This window comes from Limanda limanda, chromosome 22, assembly GCF_963576545.1.
Source record: "Limanda limanda chromosome 22, fLimLim1.1, whole genome shotgun sequence".
Taxonomy (NCBI): Eukaryota; Metazoa; Chordata; class Actinopteri; order Pleuronectiformes; family Pleuronectidae; genus Limanda; species Limanda limanda.
The window spans coordinates 8,347,582-8,367,544 of NC_083657.1; the positions used below are offsets into that span (position 1 = coordinate 8,347,582).

The 19,963-nt window shown below is 42.5% G+C and overlaps 1 protein-coding gene across 1 annotated transcript; it reads right to left on the minus strand.

Annotated features, from left to right (window-relative positions):
• Window positions 1-4,037: 4,037 nt before the first annotated feature.
• On the minus strand, window positions 4,038-6,163 carry LOC133028867 (fatty acid-binding protein, intestinal-like). The gene is made up of 4 exons (XM_061095895.1): window positions 5,996-6,163; window positions 5,442-5,614; window positions 5,141-5,248; window positions 4,038-5,041 (listed from the first exon to the last, which is right to left on the minus strand). The coding sequence occupies exons 1-4, from the start codon at window positions 6,135-6,137 to the stop codon at window positions 4,991-4,993; spliced, it is 474 nt and encodes a 157-aa protein (XP_060951878.1). The 5' UTR covers window positions 6,138-6,163; the 3' UTR covers window positions 4,038-4,990.
• Window positions 6,164-19,963: the final 13,800 nt, after the last annotated feature.

Sequence of the window (19,963 nt, forward strand, 5' to 3'; positions counted from 1 at the left end):
ACATTTCAGGCCGTCCGCCATTAAAAATTGACGTCATTCCTCGTTGTCGTGATTACACACTTTTGTTCTCTCTGTGAATGTTGTGATTCTGCAGCGTTAATATGTACAGAGGTTTGACGTATCAAAACACAGTAAGAAGGGGAGATTATGAAATTATTACATTATCAAAATAAATATTCTAAATAGGAATGTAAAATGAAAAAAAATAGAGAATTCAGCTTTACTCACATGATTTCCTGATTTTAAGTTCAGAAGAAATTATCTTTGTCTCTCCGTTAAGTCCTCAATTAAGAGTAAAGACGTAATGTTGGCCGAAGATAATGCTGTAATTTAAATGAAATCTAAAAAAGGGGGAAAACAATATCGAGCATGATGTTTTCATGTGAAATACAGCTTTAGGTTGGTAGCTAGCTTTGTGTTTGGCTACTGTTTTAATTTAGGCAGACTAAATTAAACAGTTAGCACACGTGAGGAAAAAAAGGAAAAGACAAAGTCACAATGTTTAGTTTCATAAATATAATTCGTTAATTGATGAGATAATCGTAAGCTTTGGTCAGTATAGCTCCTCCATATTAAAGGTGAGTTAAGTCACGTAGACATCCACCTGCACTGAGGCTTAATTCCTCTCTCACACTTGTCATTGGATAACACCTCCCCCACGCTCCCAGGAGGCCGTGACAACACGATGTGGCTTCTTATAAAGTGGTTTGTGTGGCAGGGGAGCCTCAGACCTCTCGCTGCCCTCTATAAGAATAGCCCACCTCACCCAGGGGCCGGCCACTCCTGAGACACAGGCCACAGCCAATTTACTTTCCTCTCTCTCCGCTGCCTTCTTCCTGTCCTGCTCGCTCACACTAGGTGGAACACACCAGCCTCTCACATGACACTCACTCGTCCACGCCTGAGGGTTTTCACACAGGGTGTCGGAGCACACAGCAGAGTGGGGGACGGAGATGTTGGTGTGCGGTGGACTTGCATGCACACGTCCGATCCAGCAACACTCTGTAATGTTGTTACTCCCTTTGACCGGTCCATTAAAGACGTGTTCCCGTCCCCTGTCACTCATCCTCCTCCGAACGTCCACACCGCAGGGTCGACACTTCAAATCTTCATCTCTGGATTCATGTGTGACGCAGACGACCCAGGGCCTGTGTTTTTTGTTTTCATCTCCCTATCAACTGTTTTGCTTGGCTCACCGACCGCTGCTCCATGTTTTAGGCAGCCGTGATATGTTATCATCCGCGGCTGTTACAGACAGAGCCTGGATGTTGATCCACAGTGTGTCCTTTATCAAGTTAACGCTCTGGTTCTTGTTTCACTTTAGTGGATTTGCACGCTAACAGTTTGCTAATTATCAATACGTGAGAAGTAGAGATCTTCTTGTTTGGTTAATACTCAGAAAAGAAAGTAGGACAAACCCTCCTTCTGACCTGATGATGTTTTCCACACTAGCAAAGTTGTTTTGGCCCACATCCGGCCCACCCACCTCCTGTTTGCCAGATCTGGGCCACAACTAACCTATCGCAATACCACCTGTCAACCAAGGGTGGCCCAAATTACTTTCGTGCTATTTCCACATGGGATGCTTTACGTCCACATCAAGATTACACCTTGTGGAGAGCAGCACATGTTTTCCAAACTAGGCCCAGATTTGCATTTTTGTCTGGGGCACAAGAATGAGGGATCAAATTACAAATAGCAATAACCTCAAATTTGTACTTTTCAATTGAACACATTTTCTTTTGTCTAGTGCTAAACCACAACATGCATTATTCGAGGCACTTTACATTGTAATTATAAAGAAACCCAACAGTTCCCATAGTGACCAAGCACTTGGCGATTATAGAAATATAAATAGTCACTTTTAACCTGAAGGCACCGACAGAATCAGCCTTGAGAGGAGGGACGGGCACAGAGGAGATGGTTCCAGGTCCGCCGGAGAAATCATCTGGGAACCATGACGCCGAAAAAATGTCCTGAGTCATTATTCTCTGGCAGCCATTACTGCTAGCGTTGCAAACACCTCCAGTACTAAATGTTGAGGTAGTTCATGATGTTAAATACAGCTCAGATACAGTGTTCAGCTCCGACTAACTGCTGACTCATCATTCAGCTGCACAGACTCTGCACAGTCACTGTCTAAACAGGGACGGGCCCAACAGGGGCTGGCTTCTTCTTGGAAACATTACACCGACCAAAAGCCCCGACACTCCCTGATGATGCCGTCCTGTGAATCGTTACACACTTTTTCACGATGAGCTGACGAGTTCGGACTGAGTCAGGGCGTTTGATTTCACAGCAGGGGGTGATTATGGAGGTGGGGTGATTTGCTTCCCTGCACCGTCCTCCCATCTCTCCCCTCCTGCCCACGCTCTCAGACTTTTTTTACAGTCCACTATTTTTCTCCTCCTCTTTTCTCTCATATGAAACTCCCCTATCCCCCCCCCGCTTCTCTTGGGTGGGCCCCTGCGCCCAATCACAACACCAGGATCTGATCCTCTCCCACCACTTCCCTGCCTCCCACTGATTTCATGCTTGTACAATCCGCTCTTTGAATCCAGATAAGTACAAAGAGATATTATTTTAATTTCATCTGAGTGCAGATCCAATGACTGTCTAGGTGTGTGTGTGTGTGTGTGTGTGTGTGTGTGTGTGTGTGTGTGTGTGTGTGTGTGTGTGTGTGTGTGTGTGTGTGTGTGTGAGTGTGAGTGTCATATGATAACTTGACTGAGGATGACATCATAGGATGACTGAGGCCCTCACCCTCAGAAAAGATAAGAGCTCCACAGCGCTCCCCAATGGTCAGGACAAGACATTACAGCATCCACCATACAGTACATGATACTTCTACCATAATAAAGTACTCGGACCCTTTCGTTTGGTGAAAGTAGCAATACCACAATGTAAAAAACTCGTACTATACTACGAGTAGAGGTTCTGTGTTCAAAACCTTTCAGCCCCTGTATATAGGTCTACTAATGGTTTGTGGATAACGTGTAAATTTACTTTTGTCTTAATTTTGTCTACATTAGGGATTTTTTTATAAACTGATCTTATATTTTCTATTAGAATATGAGTCAGATAAAGTAGAAAGTTAAAAATGCAACAATCCTCTCATGTAATAGAAATATAAAGAATTATACAATTTAAATACAATGCTAATGCATTTAAATTCCATTTATTTACAGTACTTGTGTAAATGTACTACTAATTTAGAAAGAAATTCAATTTTAGATCTATTGCTTAGTAAATTCTGAAATTAATATGAATTATTAATTTATTAATATTCAATGGCCCATGTCCCACACATTAACATGGACAAGGTGACACATACTGCAGTCGGCCACCAGGTGGTGATCAAGATGATGGTAAATATTCATCTTGCCATATAGAGACATATTTATTATACTGTTATCATGCTGATAGATTTGAGTGCAACTATAAAGTAGACACAGGTCGCCCTCTTGTGGTGAAAGAGGCTCAGTGCATGTGTGCTCTTCATGGTCAAAGCAGAGAAAGCAACTCCATGAGTGTTTTTACCACTTGAATGAACGTCATGACTCACAGCACGTCCACGACCCCGTCATGTGAGAAACCCTCACTTCTCTAACGTGTGTTTTTCTGTCTGACCTGAGGACAACACACACACACACACACACACACACACACACACAGACACCCAGACACACACAGACACACACAGAGGCCAGCGCATGACAGCACAAGACCCTGCTGTCATCATATGATCCAACCAGAGCCAAGTTATGAAAGGAAGACTTTAATTCTGCAGTAATGTGATATTTCCTTTAAAAAATTGTTCTTATTTATCAAGTGATTAATAGAATTATGTAAAGTTCTCACTGACACATGAGCTTTGCATTTAAACAGGATGTTCTGATAACACATGATATAAGAGGCCTGGAGTCAACAAGACTGCAGCTATAGAATCATTATCAGTCAGACTTTTATAATTCATTCATCAGGCTGTGCACACATTGCTCCAGGGAGAGAAAGTAAATAAATAATAGACCCGTGTGTTATATTAAAATTGCTTTATTGTTACAGACTGAATAATGGACATGAGCCATCAGTGCAGATTGGCTGGTAAACACGAAACGGTATCTCGTGTCGTGCGGGATTGTTATGGAGCTGCTTCACAATGATGGAGATTAGTGTGGGTTGAAGTTTAGTCAAGTTAAAGTCGGTTGTTTCACCCAAATCCCAGAGACCATCTTGTCCCACTCGCTGGTGGCTGCATACAATCAAAGTTTTGGGTTTTATTTGCCCAAAATGATGGAGGTGGAAGATTTTTAATAAAAAATAAAATAAAAAATTTAACAACCGCAAACACACCTCCATTTTGAGAGGAACTGTGAATTATAACGTTGTAACGGTTGAGTTTCTATGGCAACATCCCAATTCCTGAAACCCCCTTTTCCTCCATTCTATAATCCAGATAGAATAAATCTCAAAATCTGGACGAATAAATCTTAAATGTTATATATATATATGCATGTAGCGACCACTATAGCCAAGTGAGAAATATGTTCTTTAAAAATCGTGTGAACTAACACTTGTTTGGCCACTTCTTGGATCCTGTTTTTTTGTGGGTGTGACTCTTTTAAAACCCTGTGGGCGCCCCATGGTAACGGCTGTTCTCCCTCAACTTGTTTGACTTAATATTTATGACTTCTGCATTTTTTTTGTTTCTGCTGCTGCTGATTTAATTCACCTTCTCGATTCTTCTCAGGATTGTTTGGAGTTGTCGGATCGGCCTTTTGTCGGGTCCCCACTTAGTCCCCCACTCATTGTGTCATTGGTATTCAAGCAGCAAAACACTGTGGATCATTATTCTCCTACCAGAAAACATGTTGAGGTATATGCAGTAAAATCCCACGAGACTTTGCCATGACTTGTTGTTAGTGGGAGGTGAAAGAAACTTTATGGTGTCGTCTATGTAAAAAATAAGATATGAACTTCGCGCAGCACGTTACTGCTTCTTGAAAATCCTCTTTGCGTCCACTCCCTCGTAGTTGTAGCACTGCGAGGAGGAGACAGAGGTTAGTGTTAGTTCAGACACGTTAACATATTGCACTGGTACCGAGTTGAGATGGACGAGGCCACATGCGGAGGTACAGACCTGTACGAGCTCTCCTCCCACCACAGCTCGGGTGGTCGTCAGGACCTTGCTGTTGTCTTTCCTGGTGAATTTGCCCTTGAGCACGTCGCCCTCCATCTCCCACATACCCTGGATCAAAAAACACAAAGGGGTCGGTTGACGGGCGCTCTCTATGTTTTGCTGCCAAGTTTCATTGGCAGCAGCCTCCGCAGCTTCATCTACTCTCTCCACATGAGCGATGAATCCATCACTGTGGAAAATAAGCCTTATTTTCCAGTGTTGACTTCATGAAATGTGGTGAGGTCTGGCTCGGGACACTCACCGAGACCTCTGTGCCGTCGGCCAGGCTGTAGTCGAAGGTGACGCCCAGGGTGAAGTCGATGTCCTTGGTGCGGAAGGTGCTGGCCTCCTTGATGTGGAACTTGTCCCCGTTCTGCTCGATGGTGACCTTCAGGTTGTCGTGTTCCGCCAGCTTGCGCTTCATGACATTAATATCTTGTTTTAGAGAAGAGGAAGAAGAAGAAGAAGAAGGAATATGAGGATGAAGAGTTGTCATTGTGGGCGAAAAGGATAAGTGAGAAGTTTTCTTTTCTCCAGTTTGAGTCCAAGTCCAAAGAATAAACTTCAGCCCAGCAGCAGTGAATGTTATGGGTGGTGCCATAGATGCTTTGAGCTTATCAATACACTTTGTAACATTCATACAGGGATCAAACTTCACTTGAGCACACAGCTGTGTCAGTCACACTGTTGTTAACTACAGGGGATCGCAAGCCCAGACACATTCAAAGAGCAGAGATTCCAACATTGCTTTACAAACTGTGAACACACACACACACACACACCCTCTCTCTCTCTCTCACACACACACACACTCACCCATTTTCTCCATGAACTTGTCATAGTTCTCATTGCGGTCGACTTTCCAGGTTCCGTTGAACGTCATGGTTGCAGGCTGGCGTTGGGTTGAGGGGCGGCTGGTGATGAGGCACAGGCAGAGCGTGGGACAGGGAATGGCCATATATATACGGACCCCTCCCCTCTCCCCATCCCACACTCGCTCACACACACACACCCCCTGCTCGCCACCCCACCCCTCCGCTCCCACCCCGAGCTGGCATGGAAGATGCCCTCCTTTATCTCCCTGATTATCTGTCTGCTGATGTGGCCATTTAAAGACTGTGGCAAAATGTAGGGCGATGGCTGCGCGACCTCGAGGGTGCACTGATAAAAAAATGGGAGGGCAACCCCCCCCCCGCCCCTCCCCACACACACACAAACACCCACACCCCCCCCCCCCCCCCTCGGTGAATCTGGCACAGTCGAACACTGTCGCACTGTTCTGCCGGAGAGAAAAGAGGAGAAAAAATAAAAGAGTGGGCTGTTTGCATGGATGCCCATGGCAGCCACTCGGCTGAGCCCCTCTCTGTCCCACAGTCTTTTCTTTGTCGCCCTGTTTGTGCCTGGCATGGAAATGGGTTGTGCAGGACTTTCTATGTGACGCTGACAACTTGAGCTGGCACGTTACAAAGAGCAGTGACCCAGAAGAGAGAATACTTCACACTGAAAACATTCCATCTGTGCATAAAGAGCCATACTAGTGGGATTGTAGCGGTCGGTCACTGTGTGTGTGTACGTTCCAACATGTGGAACATTCGTTGATTGTTGTTTGCAATTTACACACTGTCCAACCTGTGCTGTATCTTTACAGTCAGTAATCGTGGGTAAAGTGCATGATGCAACATGTCTTTGGAATGTGCAGTAACTTGCTAGTTAAGGGAAGGGAAGATTTGTGTGTTTTTCAATTCCACCTGCAGGCTGCAGTCATGTCAGCTCCGTAAAGTCCATAATCTCATAGTCCTGCCTCGAGTGCACAGGATTCCTCTCCAGAATAAAGCTCTAGTTTCCAACTGTCCAAGAGACTCCTGCAGACAGAGACAAGTTATTCCTGCAGATTACAGCCCTGAGCACGAAGTGGTGGTGGTGGTGGTGGGGGGGGGAGTAGCTTGTTTATTAAACACACAAACACCAAAGTGTAAAGATTAAAAACTACTCAGGGTTTCACAACACTTTGGTTTGGTTTACAGAACAATCAAGATACCACATGTGAATTAATCAGATGATTATCTAAGCTGTGCTAAGATAGCCTGTTATTTAACATGCAGGTATAAGATTGGGTTTCTCAGCTAAGTGAAATAATCCTTCTTCACACCAGCATATTTAAAACACTGAGAATTGTGATGTGGTTGAAAGCTCTGGAAACAAGGCAAGCAAATGGACCTGGAGTTGAGATTGTTTTGTCAGATTATTATTATCAAGACCAGGACTGAACTTTCCCACTAAATTTAACTTATTGTTGAAATGTTATATCATAAACGGCAAATACTGGATGTTAGAATGACATTAATATTGAGAAATATAAAGAAAACTACAATCAATATCTGAATCCAAATATATTTCTGTATATAGCCATCTATAACAATATCTCTCTGCTTCTATAACATATTAAATTAAAGTGCTTCGCTGCTCTAATGCTGTTACATTAAATGGTCGTGGCATCTCATTGTATGTTGAGGGGCGTGAACAATGCATTCAGCATTGTTCATAACGTCCATAATCTCATTGTCCAGCCCTGAGTGAACTAATTTCCTCTCCAGAATAAAGCTCTAGTGTCCAACTGCCCAAAGACAAAAGCTGGAAACAGCAGCTGGTACCTTAAACATTTAGAAGAAAACAATAGTTGTCATGTTTCTGCAAACACTTGAAATAGTTGAGATAAATTGTCATTGAAAGACAACTTTGAATTTGAGGATGGAAATGCAGCTTTTTATTTAGAATTCCTGCAGGCTGGTATCGTAAAGTGTCAGAAGATATACAGTTGCATAACACAACAGCTATAAAATGTGTTTTACAATAGATATCAAGGCAGATAAATGGCGCTGTAAAGTAATGATAGAGCTGTGAGTTGGTGTCTGATAGCAGCTGTGTCTCCTGCCTTAATCCCTTTTACTGCTGCCTGTTAAACACTGTTTGTACTTTGACTCTTTATTTGCCTCGCCTGATACACTGTGTACTATAGACTGTTGGCATGATGTGTATCTAACGTGGAAAATACCACCCTGGATGCAGCACACACACACAGATGTACGGTGGCCCTGTGAGGACAACCCACTGCAACTTCAGAAAAACACATGCAAATAAAGAAATCTTCCTCAATTTGACCACACGTGTGCAGAAAAAAGAAAACACAACAAAATACCCACAACACAACCAAATACTCACAACATAAGCAAAAGCTCACGACACACAAAAATAAAAAATGAAAAATGTCAGAATCATGCAAATCACAATGTTAAAATACGCATAAAAACGTATATTTTATGTATATTTAAAATATTTATGAATCCACTTGTCCAGCAACATTGAGATTATTTGGTTTGTATTGTGAGTACTTTGGTTGTGTTGTAAGTATTTGGTTGTGTTACTGTTTGGTTGTATTGTGAGTATTTGGTTCTGTTGGTATTTCCAATTGTGGTGTGATGAGCTCTCTGTGCCATGTATCTTCGTCATCATTTTTGTGTGTGTGTGTGTGTGTGTGTGTGTGTGTGTGTGTGTGTGTGTGCGTGTGTGTGTGTGATGCTACACTTTAATGTCACACACTGATGTCTAATCTCACTAATGACTCCTGTTTCAAACATGTAATTAGTTCAATGATCATTTTAGCGTATTGCTGAGCCCCAGTGGTCTCAATTACTCTTATTAGTGTGAGCACCACACCTGGCCCTGCTGGGTGCTGTATTGTATTTGTGTATTTGATCTAATTATAATTTTTTATAGCATCTTGATGCATAGGGCACAGTTCAATTGGACAAATCAGTAAATTACATCACAGATCAAAGATACTGTAATAAGTAGATTAGTAGTAGAAGTAGATAAGTAGATGCATCTAAGCAGATTAACACTCAGATAATCTGCTTTATCAGGACTGTGAAGGTGATTTGATTGAGAACGAGAAAACGAATCTGTTACCGTCATCCCAGTTTGATTCTCCTCACGGGTGTTAAGAAATGTCCAATATCACCTTGTTCCATAAAACACGTGATTTAAACCAGGGAAGAAAAGTACGGACAAAACCATTTCCCTCACTTGTAAAATAACTAAACCAGTCCAAATATTGGATACAATGTTTTTGTAACGATGCAGGATCCCATTGTTCCCATTGAGAGGTTGACCAAATAGAATTTCAAGGCCTTTTAAACAATTCACCGAATGTTCCAGTCCCTAAAATCGGTGGACTCACTGCTTTCTATCTGTTTATATTAATGTAAATAGAATAGCATTTGGTTAAAGACGTCCACTTGGGCTCTTGGAAGTTGTAATGGGCATTTTTCTCTGTTTTGTGGACCACTGGATCGGACAATTTATCGAAACAATAATTTACTTTTAACTTTACATGTGGATTCTATTTGATAAGCTCTATTTAAATATTTGTGTGATATCTGAAAACTATCTAATGGAAGTGTTGTACACCTCAACAATTCAACAACTGAAGTTTTCCAGTGCAACAACATGTTGCTGCACTTCATACAGCTTCACTTTAACTTATTAACCTTTTCAAATCAACAGGATTGCTGCAGCTGCCATACAGTTATAAAAGCATCTCTCAAATCTGTCTGGATTTGTTTAGTTTTATGAAGTTTTACCCCCAAATATATCTCGATGTAAAATGTAATCAGAGTACAGAAAATAAAAGTAAAAGACATGACAGCATTGACTCCACAGCAGGAACACTTGTTTACTTGAATACTGCACTTATGTGACCTGATTTCCTTATGTGATTAGTAATCAAACCTCGTAAGATTCAGACTCATGTGTCTCCAATCTGCTGGGAGCAGAAACTACTAGTGTAGAGCGCCATCTTGTGGACGAGTGCTGCAGCTACTCTGTGATGGGGAGAGACGGTCACGCTCACACTGTGAAAACTGCTCCACAGGTATTTCGATTTGGGTGAAACTTTTTCAGGAGTTGCATTGTTTATTTCCCCCGGTTTCTCAACAGATTCTTTACAGGACTCAGTCTCAAATGTCACACTCTAAAAGCAGCCTCATGGGATTTTAAAGACAGCAGCTAAATAGATAATTTTCAGTTTGTGACTTTCACCACCAGGAGTCTGGAGAAGCCCCAGATTCATGCGCACTGTTAGAAAAACACAATCCTGTCCCAAGCATATCCCCCGCTGCCTCTGCAGAGGAAGAGAGAGTCAATATTATTGAGGCTCAGCAATGAGGCGATATTTGAATTTCAAATGAGCCTCAGACAGTGGAAGAGAAAGCGAGCGAGGTGAGCACTTGACTCGGTGTGCGCATTATGCTCAATGAGAAACAGTGTTTCACGAAGGGGAAATGGGATAATTGATCCAAATTAGGAAAGAGTGAGGCGAAGCTATTATCCGCCAATTAAGTTTAGGGGAACAGAGGAGGTGGGCGATGAACTTACTGAACATGTTAGAGAGTCACATGGATATTCGCACAATGGTATGAAATGTAACTCACAGATCGATATGGGCCATCTCTCCTCTATTGTCAGTCTAAGGTTGTTCCTCGTATTATAATCACTTTTAATATATCATAAAAAGTGATTATAATAATTGTTGTAACATTGTCCAATTGACACAAAATTGTTCACGCTACATCAGAGCCCCTACTTGAGCAGATCTATTAAGGCCGGCGCATGCTTCTGCGTTTTCACGGGAACGGAGACGCAAGAGCCCTTCCGGGCCCCTCACGGCCCTTCCTACGTCCTTACGTGCGTCGGCCAATTTTTCTAACTAGACGGCAAAGCCCCGCAAGCGTCACCCGGCCGCGAGGGCTGTGATTGGTCTGCTGACTACATCATTTCCGGAGTCGCATTTCCGGTTCATGCCCGGAAACCACAGAAGATTTAGAAGAACGAATATGGACCAGATAGAAGAGCACTTGGCAGAAGAGATCCGACACTATGTCCACTAGTATAACCCGTCACTAACCGGCGGATTTTTCCGCCAGAAAAAGTCTCTGCGGAGCCGCCGTGGCGATGTAAATAAATCGCTCTTCTTCGTGCAACACACGAAGAAGAGCCGACTTCGACAAAAAACATTACTGCGCCTAGTGTTCTGGCGGGGAATTGCATGGCAACACGCGCAACGGTTGGAGAACCATGAATGACAACGAGTCCTGCGTTACAGCTGCGTGCCTGCGGGCACCTGACAACGCAGAAGCATGCGCCGGCCTCTGTATGTAATGATAATGATGGCGCCACCTACTGGCAACAGGAAATAAGCTTTGTTTTACAACTATCATTCAATTTACATAAAATCTAACCCTAGGGGTTAGGGTTAGGGTTACCATCACAGAAAACATTTTCATTAGAATTGAACATAATCCTAATGTTAAGATACATTAAGATACAAAGATACATTAACATTTATTTGTCCCAAACACATGCACAGACATGCACAAGCACACTCATGCAAGGAGGGAAATATAACCACTGCTTTTAACTCTGGTGCAGGACACACAGAGCAGTGGGCAGCCATGTACAGCGCCCGGGGAGCAGATGCTGGGGGAGTAAGGTGCCTTGCTCAGGGGCACTAGACAGGGTAGGGAGAATCCTCTTGGATTTTTGGACAGATCAATCCAGGTTCGTCTTTTTGTTGTTTTTCCGTGGAGTCGAACCAGAGACCTTTTCTGTCCATAGTATCCATATCCATAGTCCAAGTTACTGCCACTAGTCCACCGCCTCTCCCCACCAGTCCACCGCCTCTTTTTTTAACATATAACTTAGATCCCCCCCCCCCCCCCACAAAAAAAAGTTTCCAAAAGTGTGTCACTTGTATATTTCTGTACGTGAATGTTCATCTAAAATCTTATTGTACCGGAGTTCTGCGATATATAATACAACTTGAAGGCATGATTCCCACTCTCACCGCCTGATTGAAGAGACGTTAATTACAATCATCTCATCTCCTCTGGTTGATTTTAATTTGCTCTCGGTGCATTTGACCCAATTTTGTTTTAATGAAGTTGGCATTTTCAGTAAAGTTCACTCGAGCAAAACAACTTTTTGGTTTCTGCTTGTATTCTGAATATCATCACTGGTTTTTTTTTGCTTCTCATCACAACTTAACACCTTCTCTTCCTCGGCAGATGTCCACGTGTTAATCACTCAACCCGACATATGGGCAGGCAAACAGAGGCCAGTTCACGATGTGTGTGTGACCGCAGTGCAAACCTCTGACCCAGGTCGTTAGAGTGCTTAATCGTCATCAATAGCCACTAGTTATCAAATCCTCCACAATTACTCTTCCACAGGGTATCAGGTGACTGTCCTCTGGCATCCTGTAAGTAATATTCTGTGACAAACGTCTTCATTCTCACAGCTTTTCTAATTCCCTCGTAGTACTTCCCACCTAATCTTTGACGTTTCCTCTCCTCTCCTTGCTGGCAGAGGGGTTTTGTGCCAAATAGGACGAACCCTAAGCTCTTAATTGCAGGTGGTGTGTGCGTACTCTCCCCCCTCCAATCCTCACCCCTTTTGTTCGCAGCGCTGAGGGAGAAACAAAGGCTCCTTCTTTTTTACTCCCCTGCCTTGACTCTCAGAAGTAGTGTGAAGACGACGAGAAGATTAAGTCAACAATTCTCATGACCTCTGAGGCCCGGGGTTGGAGGGGAGCCTGCGTGGTGCTTTACAATGGGCAACCTGGAAGAGTTGTGTGCGTGTGTTTGTGTGAATGTATCAGATCTTCACATTTACGGAGTGGCCCATTGAGGATTTTTCTAAATCAAGGGATTTAAAAGGGGCTACAATTTACACAGAGCAGCCACTTACGTACATGTGAAAAATCCACAATTCATGATTCAGTAAGATTCACATTTAAGTCATTACTTATTTACCGTTTGCTCTGTAGCTTTGAGCATAGCACACATCATTGATTTTATTTAGAGAATTGTTACTTTTTCAAGCACACCTTTCAAATCCTTTGTATGTATTTTTGCTAAAATTCCGTAAAACAATTTGTTCTGGTAAAATTCAGTAAAAGGATTTTTCTAAACATTTAGTAAATATCAATTTTTTAAAGAAATTTGTACAGATGAAATTCAGCTGGGGCAAGTGCCCCCTGACTCTCTGCCCCTGGATCTGCCCCTGCTTTTACTACAGCACAGTAACACAACACTCAAGCCCATTCAAAACCATTTTGTCTTTCAAAACCCATCAGTGCGTCTAACGTTCAGACATTTTCGCAAAATAATCAAGTGCTGATATGATTCTGAGCAGCGCCTCTCCAAAAAAATCCCCCCTGCTGAGACTGAATGAGTCATAAAGCTCGGAGCAGCCTGCTACAGTTAACTATTGTTGTTCATTTGTTTCCCATTACAGAAGCTCCATTTTGGCTAATTAGTCTTGACAGTAACTTTTCCCTGCGGTGTTGATTAGATCTAATTAATGACTGCCGGCAAAATGGAGGACTGGTGCCCTGAAGGAGCCATTTTCACTCATCCCTGGGAAATGGAAACTGTCCTTTTTTGCCAAAAAAACAAAACAATTCAACTTTGTTTATTTTGTTGTCTTTTTTTGTCGCGGTCAGCACTCCACAGTTACACTGGAGCTTTTAATAATGTCAGAGGGGGTCTATTAATTTTATGTGATGTCACGTCCCTGTAGTTGAGTTGTGCCTTTAAGCAAAGCGCTGATCCCCCAACTTCACTGAAATGCATGAATATGAAGCAGGCGGCACCGGGGAAAAAGCAAACACAAGCAAACGTTCTCTGGATTAAGTCTAAATGGAAATGGTAATTAGAAACTGCAAGGTTACAAAGTTGTGATAGGACTTTGTAAGAAAACTGGAAGTTTCTTTGGACAGTTTACTAGCGAGCACCTTTGACCCGAGCCGTTCTCTCCTGCATGATGCATTTATAATCGTTCCAAGGTAACTCATCCGCAGCCGCCTGCCATCTCCCATCAGTGCTTTGGATTGGAGCTCATGGGGATTAGATCAGAGGCGAATGTCTCACAGGAAAACACCATGCCAAGCCGTTCATGTTTCAGGCGAGCAGATCGTCAGGACGATCTGATTAACAGTGTGAAAACGTTCCTTATCTGCGATGACTTGAAACCTCCATACAAAAGCGGCAACAGCCAGAAAGAGAGAGAGACAGAAGATGAGCCGATTAAAGTGGAGATGGGTTTGTCACGTATGTGCAGCATCTGCCAGAAAAACACAGCAACAATGTTTCAGCTCTGCAGGGCTGCAATAATAATACTAATGAAATATATATTAAGATTACTTTTGTTCATGAAACCCAATAGGAATGGTTCAAATGTTTTATCTTAACAGCAGATGAAATAATATCCACAGCTGTGCAGATATACTATTCTATTTATAAAAGTAATGGATATGTGACACGTTCCATTATCGTTGTCAAGAACCGTTTTATTTTACTTTTCTTCCATTAATGCTGTTCCCATTTGACAGAAACCTCTTTATTTATATGCTGGTACAAGTCTTAACCCAAAGCAGGGCACAGTATTTTATCTCATATTTCCCATATTTGCTGCACAACATGCAGTGCACATTGACTGTGTGGTTTGGTGGAGATATGGGGGCTCCCGGTGAGTGTTGCAGGGGCCGGTGTTGGAGTGTCTCCGAGTCCCTGATGTTTATCTGCCGATGCTCTGGAGTCTGATCACGGGACTCTCCGGCTTCCATCGCCACCTGCTCGCAGAAATCCAAATAATTACCTGCGTGCTAATGTCGGTGGTGGTCCTTATCTGCCGGTTGTGATGAAGCATGATGGAATCGCTGCCATTGCTCATGGCATTGCTCATTTCTTCCAGTACGAAGAGGAGAAGGGAGCTCATTAAGGAGATGAATTCATTTGGATGTGTTTGCTCGAACTGCTGAAAAAAATTTTCGCTGATGAATATTCCATATCTGGTGCTGCATTTAATCCCCTGACGACTTCATTATAATGTAGACCTGCACTTCTATCATCAATCGATTTAGATCGAAAAATAAAAAAATATTCTAGATTAATTCTTCCTGCAGCAGATCGGGAGGATTGTCTAAGGTATTGACAGACAGAGACAAACGGGCTTGTTTTGTTGGGAAAAGTGTGGCACTCATCCATCACTATGGGCTTGTTGACAGAACAGACGTGCTGATGAGTAATGGTCTATACATTTCTCTGCGAGTCTCTGTCTGGCAAGTAATGATTGTGGGAGATGGATTGAGATATAATTTATAACAACACAGGAATCCGGTTTCTATGTCTCGTTAGCAGCTTGACCCAGTGGATGGAAATGTTGGTTTGCTCATCCGTCTATGGTCGTCTGCTGGTTCACCACTTGTATTTGTATTTTACCTCCCTCTCAGTATATGAATTATAATAACTTTGGTGATGGTTTAGCTTTTTCTGTAGTCCTCATTTTGAGAGTTTTTGAGTTTGCGAAATGCTAAAAATGCTAAAATAATGTTAAGAACACTGATGTTTTGCAGAACCTGTAAGGTGATAACAGTTGAAGTTACAACATAACACCATAATGGTTTCAGTACAGTGATGTACAGTATTTCATTGGTGCATTATTCATACAACTCAGTTAGATTGTAAATCTCAGGTTGTATTATAAAGTGTTTTCTTGTATACTTGGATAAACTAATGTCCTTAACAAAATATGTACACTGTCTCAGCTCCGGCACATCTGGCCCTTCCTGCTCCGGAGGTATCGCTCCACCTGTTGAAATCCTGCTCCTCCCACTGCTCTTAATGCCCAGCATGACACACATACAGCCGGGCAAGACTCCCCGGGTCTCGGCAGCCCCTCCTCAAACAACAGGGGAAACATTTGGGGATTACGATGTTTGTTTTTTCAGAGTCAATCACCTAGAAGACAGAGCCCCTGAAAGGCTGCCCGAACCAGTGTACGGTCACTTAAGCACACAGTGCTGGACCAAAGTGCACAGTCAGGTGGAAGGAATACAGGCATGCTGGGAATTGAGAGAATTAAAACTAACCCATGGATAAAATAACGCGGAAAAACCTTTCTCCCGTTTCCAAATCTCTGCACAGTAGCTGTCAGGCTAGTATAAGTCAGTTGTTACATAAAAACTCAGTGAGGGATTTGTTATTTAATTTGGCCACGTTTCCACGTGGAAAATGATGAGAATTACTCTGCACACTCTCCCTAATGCTGATGAGTCCACTGGTGCAATTACTCACTCAAAGTTGTATCTGCTCCTTTTTCCTGCAGCTGTAAATTATTCATTAGATCGGGATCTCCGTCAAAAAAACGCCTCCCACATTTGTACACTTGCATGACTTCGCATGTAGTGAGATGGATAGAATTCACTGTTCATCAGTGTTCAGCAGGAAATGGATTCAGAAAATGACTCCGAGCTTAAACACTGTGTGACATGGGACCAGGCTGCAGTTTGAGCAGGAGACGTTTTTTAAAGCAAAGATATGTTTGAGTACATTCAAGTGATTTGTTATCGAGATTATCGTTGTTTGATTGTCGTTGTCACGCGTCTCTACTCACACGCCTGTACACTACTTAAACTGGGGAATGTGCTGCATTCTGACTCCCACACCTCACTGCAGCCCATCGAATAAACATCCACGTGCATGGCAAAATCTGATTACCAGTTTATTCCTAAAACCGTTGGAATTTCACAGTGAGATCATGAACATGGTTATTTTTGAATTCCTCGATGTAGTATCCAAGAATTATGTGCATACCTGCACTGAGAACGCATGGCTTACGTGTCCCAAAACAACTGCACGGATTCTCATCCTCTGTCGGCCTATATGTGCACATGAATAAGCAGAAAGTAGATTATGCTGTATGGAAGTATAACTCTATAGATAATATAGATTACAGTTAAAGGAGAATAGTTTGTGGAAATATATATATATATTGGCATATAATGATATTGGATTGACCTTTACTTGAATTTGTGTCCCTTCGGTTTGACTTTCAAACACACAACGCCATTTTCTCCAGGGGGTGGCGTTTATTCCGAGTGCAACAAAAAGGTCCTTGTTAGAGGAATTTCACACCTTATTAAACTTAAGCCTGTTCCTTGCAGTTGTACTCAGATCAAAGCGCGATCATATTGCACACAGTCAGGTAAATCCACCTGTGCTCCGAGAACAAAAGCTGTGCTGTTGACAAAAAAATCACCTCGTTCGCAGCTGCACGTCAGCAGCAAGATAAACCTCAACAAATCAGTTGAACTTAAAGTTTAAGTAAAAATATAGTTTACATTTATAAACGTGAGTTCATTTTTGGGTCAAATTTAGTTTGTTTATTTAAACTTTTTTACCTCGTAGTGCAAAAATGTATTCCTAAATGTGGATCTTAATTAAGTTCCAGGCAAAATTGAATTAAAAGCTGTGATTTGGATGTTGGCACCGTTTCCGGCAGCAAAAGCTGTAGGAGGTGAAAGTTTGATTGAAAGACTAATGAAAGGTGTCGTAGTGAGGTGAAGTCAGTAACACAAATCAACTGTAGCCATTAACAGCAATGTGCTATTACCTGGAAATTCACCTGCATTTTGCTCAGTGGGCTCATCCCATCAAATCGGTGCTTTCTTTCTGATGAAATCACACTTTGATGTTTCTCCCTGTTGTGTTCAGCTTTTGTTGCAGGTGGACGGCCCGTCTTTATTTTGAGCCGGTGCGGCAACGGGGGCTTCGGAAGCCTTTGGAAACCACTATTTTCATGGTTTTAAGGCTTTCATCTCATTTGCTGGTCGAGGAAGTGTCATGCTGCTGTGGAGTGGTGTGTTGTTTTGTTGTGAGGGGCAGCCTCAGCGTGCCGCCCTCGTCGGGGGGCTAAAGCGCCCTGCTTTCTATAGGAAACCAGGTCGGCCTTAATGAGACAAAGTCCGGCCATTGATTTGACAAAATAGTGTGAGGAATTAGATGTTGCAGCACAAGCAAATCACAGCTGGGGTAAAAACAATTCTCCCATCGGGGGGCGGTCATCTCTTTGTCAACTCCCGTACCCCCTGCCGGCCTGAGAGGATCAAAGCTGCGTCTTGAGGGGAAAGCAAATCTGTCAAATTTCAGGATGAAAACTTAATCCTTCTATTCAGAGGGGAAGGAGAACACAGGTACTAACTTATTAAGCTTAATAGGCTAAAGGCTAATTACAATACTTCCGCTGCTGTTAGATACATCGGTATTCAATAATCCAAACTATAAAATACAAGAAAACTGCTTCTTGTTAACCGGAGCTTTCAACAGTCTTCATCTGTAGAAAAGTTTCCATTGCTCACTGATGAAGATGTGGTCAAAACGCAGAGAATTAAAGCAAGTAAGTGGACTTTAAGTTTTAGACAATGACTGAAACATGTTTCCACAACTTTTCTCCAAATCTATTACCATGTATGTTCAGGTGTCCATAGATAAAGCTATTTACCGAGGCCGGCCAATTAATACAAACACTTGTAAGCAAATCAAAATATTAAAGCCCAGATGAACTTATTCACTCGTCAAAGGACTCATTATTATCGTAGAGGGACGGGCTCGACAAGAATCAGACAAAAGCAACACAGCAGAGGCACTTTGGTTTCAATGGGCCGCTCTGCCGGTGCTGGGGTGACATCAGAGGTCCTCTAAGCTGTCCTTTGTGTCCCTTCCCCGTGCGCTTCGTCTCTGGGGCCGTCCCCCTCGTTCTCACCAGCAGGTTTTCTCTCTCATTAAGCCCTGATCCCAAAATTAGAAGCCCCTCCGAACACCACATCTGACCGTGCAGTGACCCTGAGTGTCAGGGGTAAGACACAGAGAGGTTGTCTTGACAGGTGTGTAACCCTGTCTGCCGTGTTTGTGTGCCGCAGCGAGGTTTGGTCATTTTTATTTTTTCCAGGTAACCGTCCTCGAGCTGCAGGGACGTTTTTCTGAGGAGACTGTGCTCATTCATTTTCTTGATAGTTGCAGTGACATAGGAAATGAAAGAGAGATAGTGAGGAAAAGACAGAGTAAATGGTCCAAAATGGGTTACTGCCTTTGTGTGTGCACCTTAACTATGGTCTTTTACTAGCTGCACTTTGAGTTCCCTAAATTTCGCACCATAGAACTCAGACAAAACATTGTGGACAACAATTGGCTCATGTTAAGTTCAAGACATGAAAAGTAATGGTTGCGTATATCAGACCCCTGAATAAGACAAGTGGTCTAAATGGGAATCACATTCTGCCATTGTGTCTCTGCCATTTTTGTTACTGACGACGTGCCCACTGGTCCTGTTATGGACTCACTATATGCAGATGATGTTTCATTGTACATTACTGTTAATACCAGTGAATTTATCTATTGAAACATGGCACATAGTCACTTTTAATGATCAATAGAAGAATGTCTGCCTCTCAGGTGTGTGTGTGAGGCTGAAATGACAACAGAAGAATCATGTTACTGGTTAAATAAAGATTTACTGGAAAACAAAACCTTGATACATACCAGAGGCTTGTTAAACAGGAAACACTGGTGACGGTTAAATGCCTCATGTTTTAATCGTTTGCATTCCATGCTGAAGATTCTATCAAATTACTACCAACAACGTTTATTCATATTTATGATTTATTTTCTCACGCACCATTGCTTACTAGATTTAGACAAGTGTGCTCATACATTGTCCGATCCAGATTAGACTTCAGACATTGTTATCCAACACAAGTGTTTTTTATCAAAGCTTTATACAGTTTATAAACATTTGTATAACTTCAAATAAGTTGTAGTACATTCTCACACTCTCCAAAGCTTCATGAGGATCTTAACCAAAATGTGAACGATGGCACCGATAAGCTGT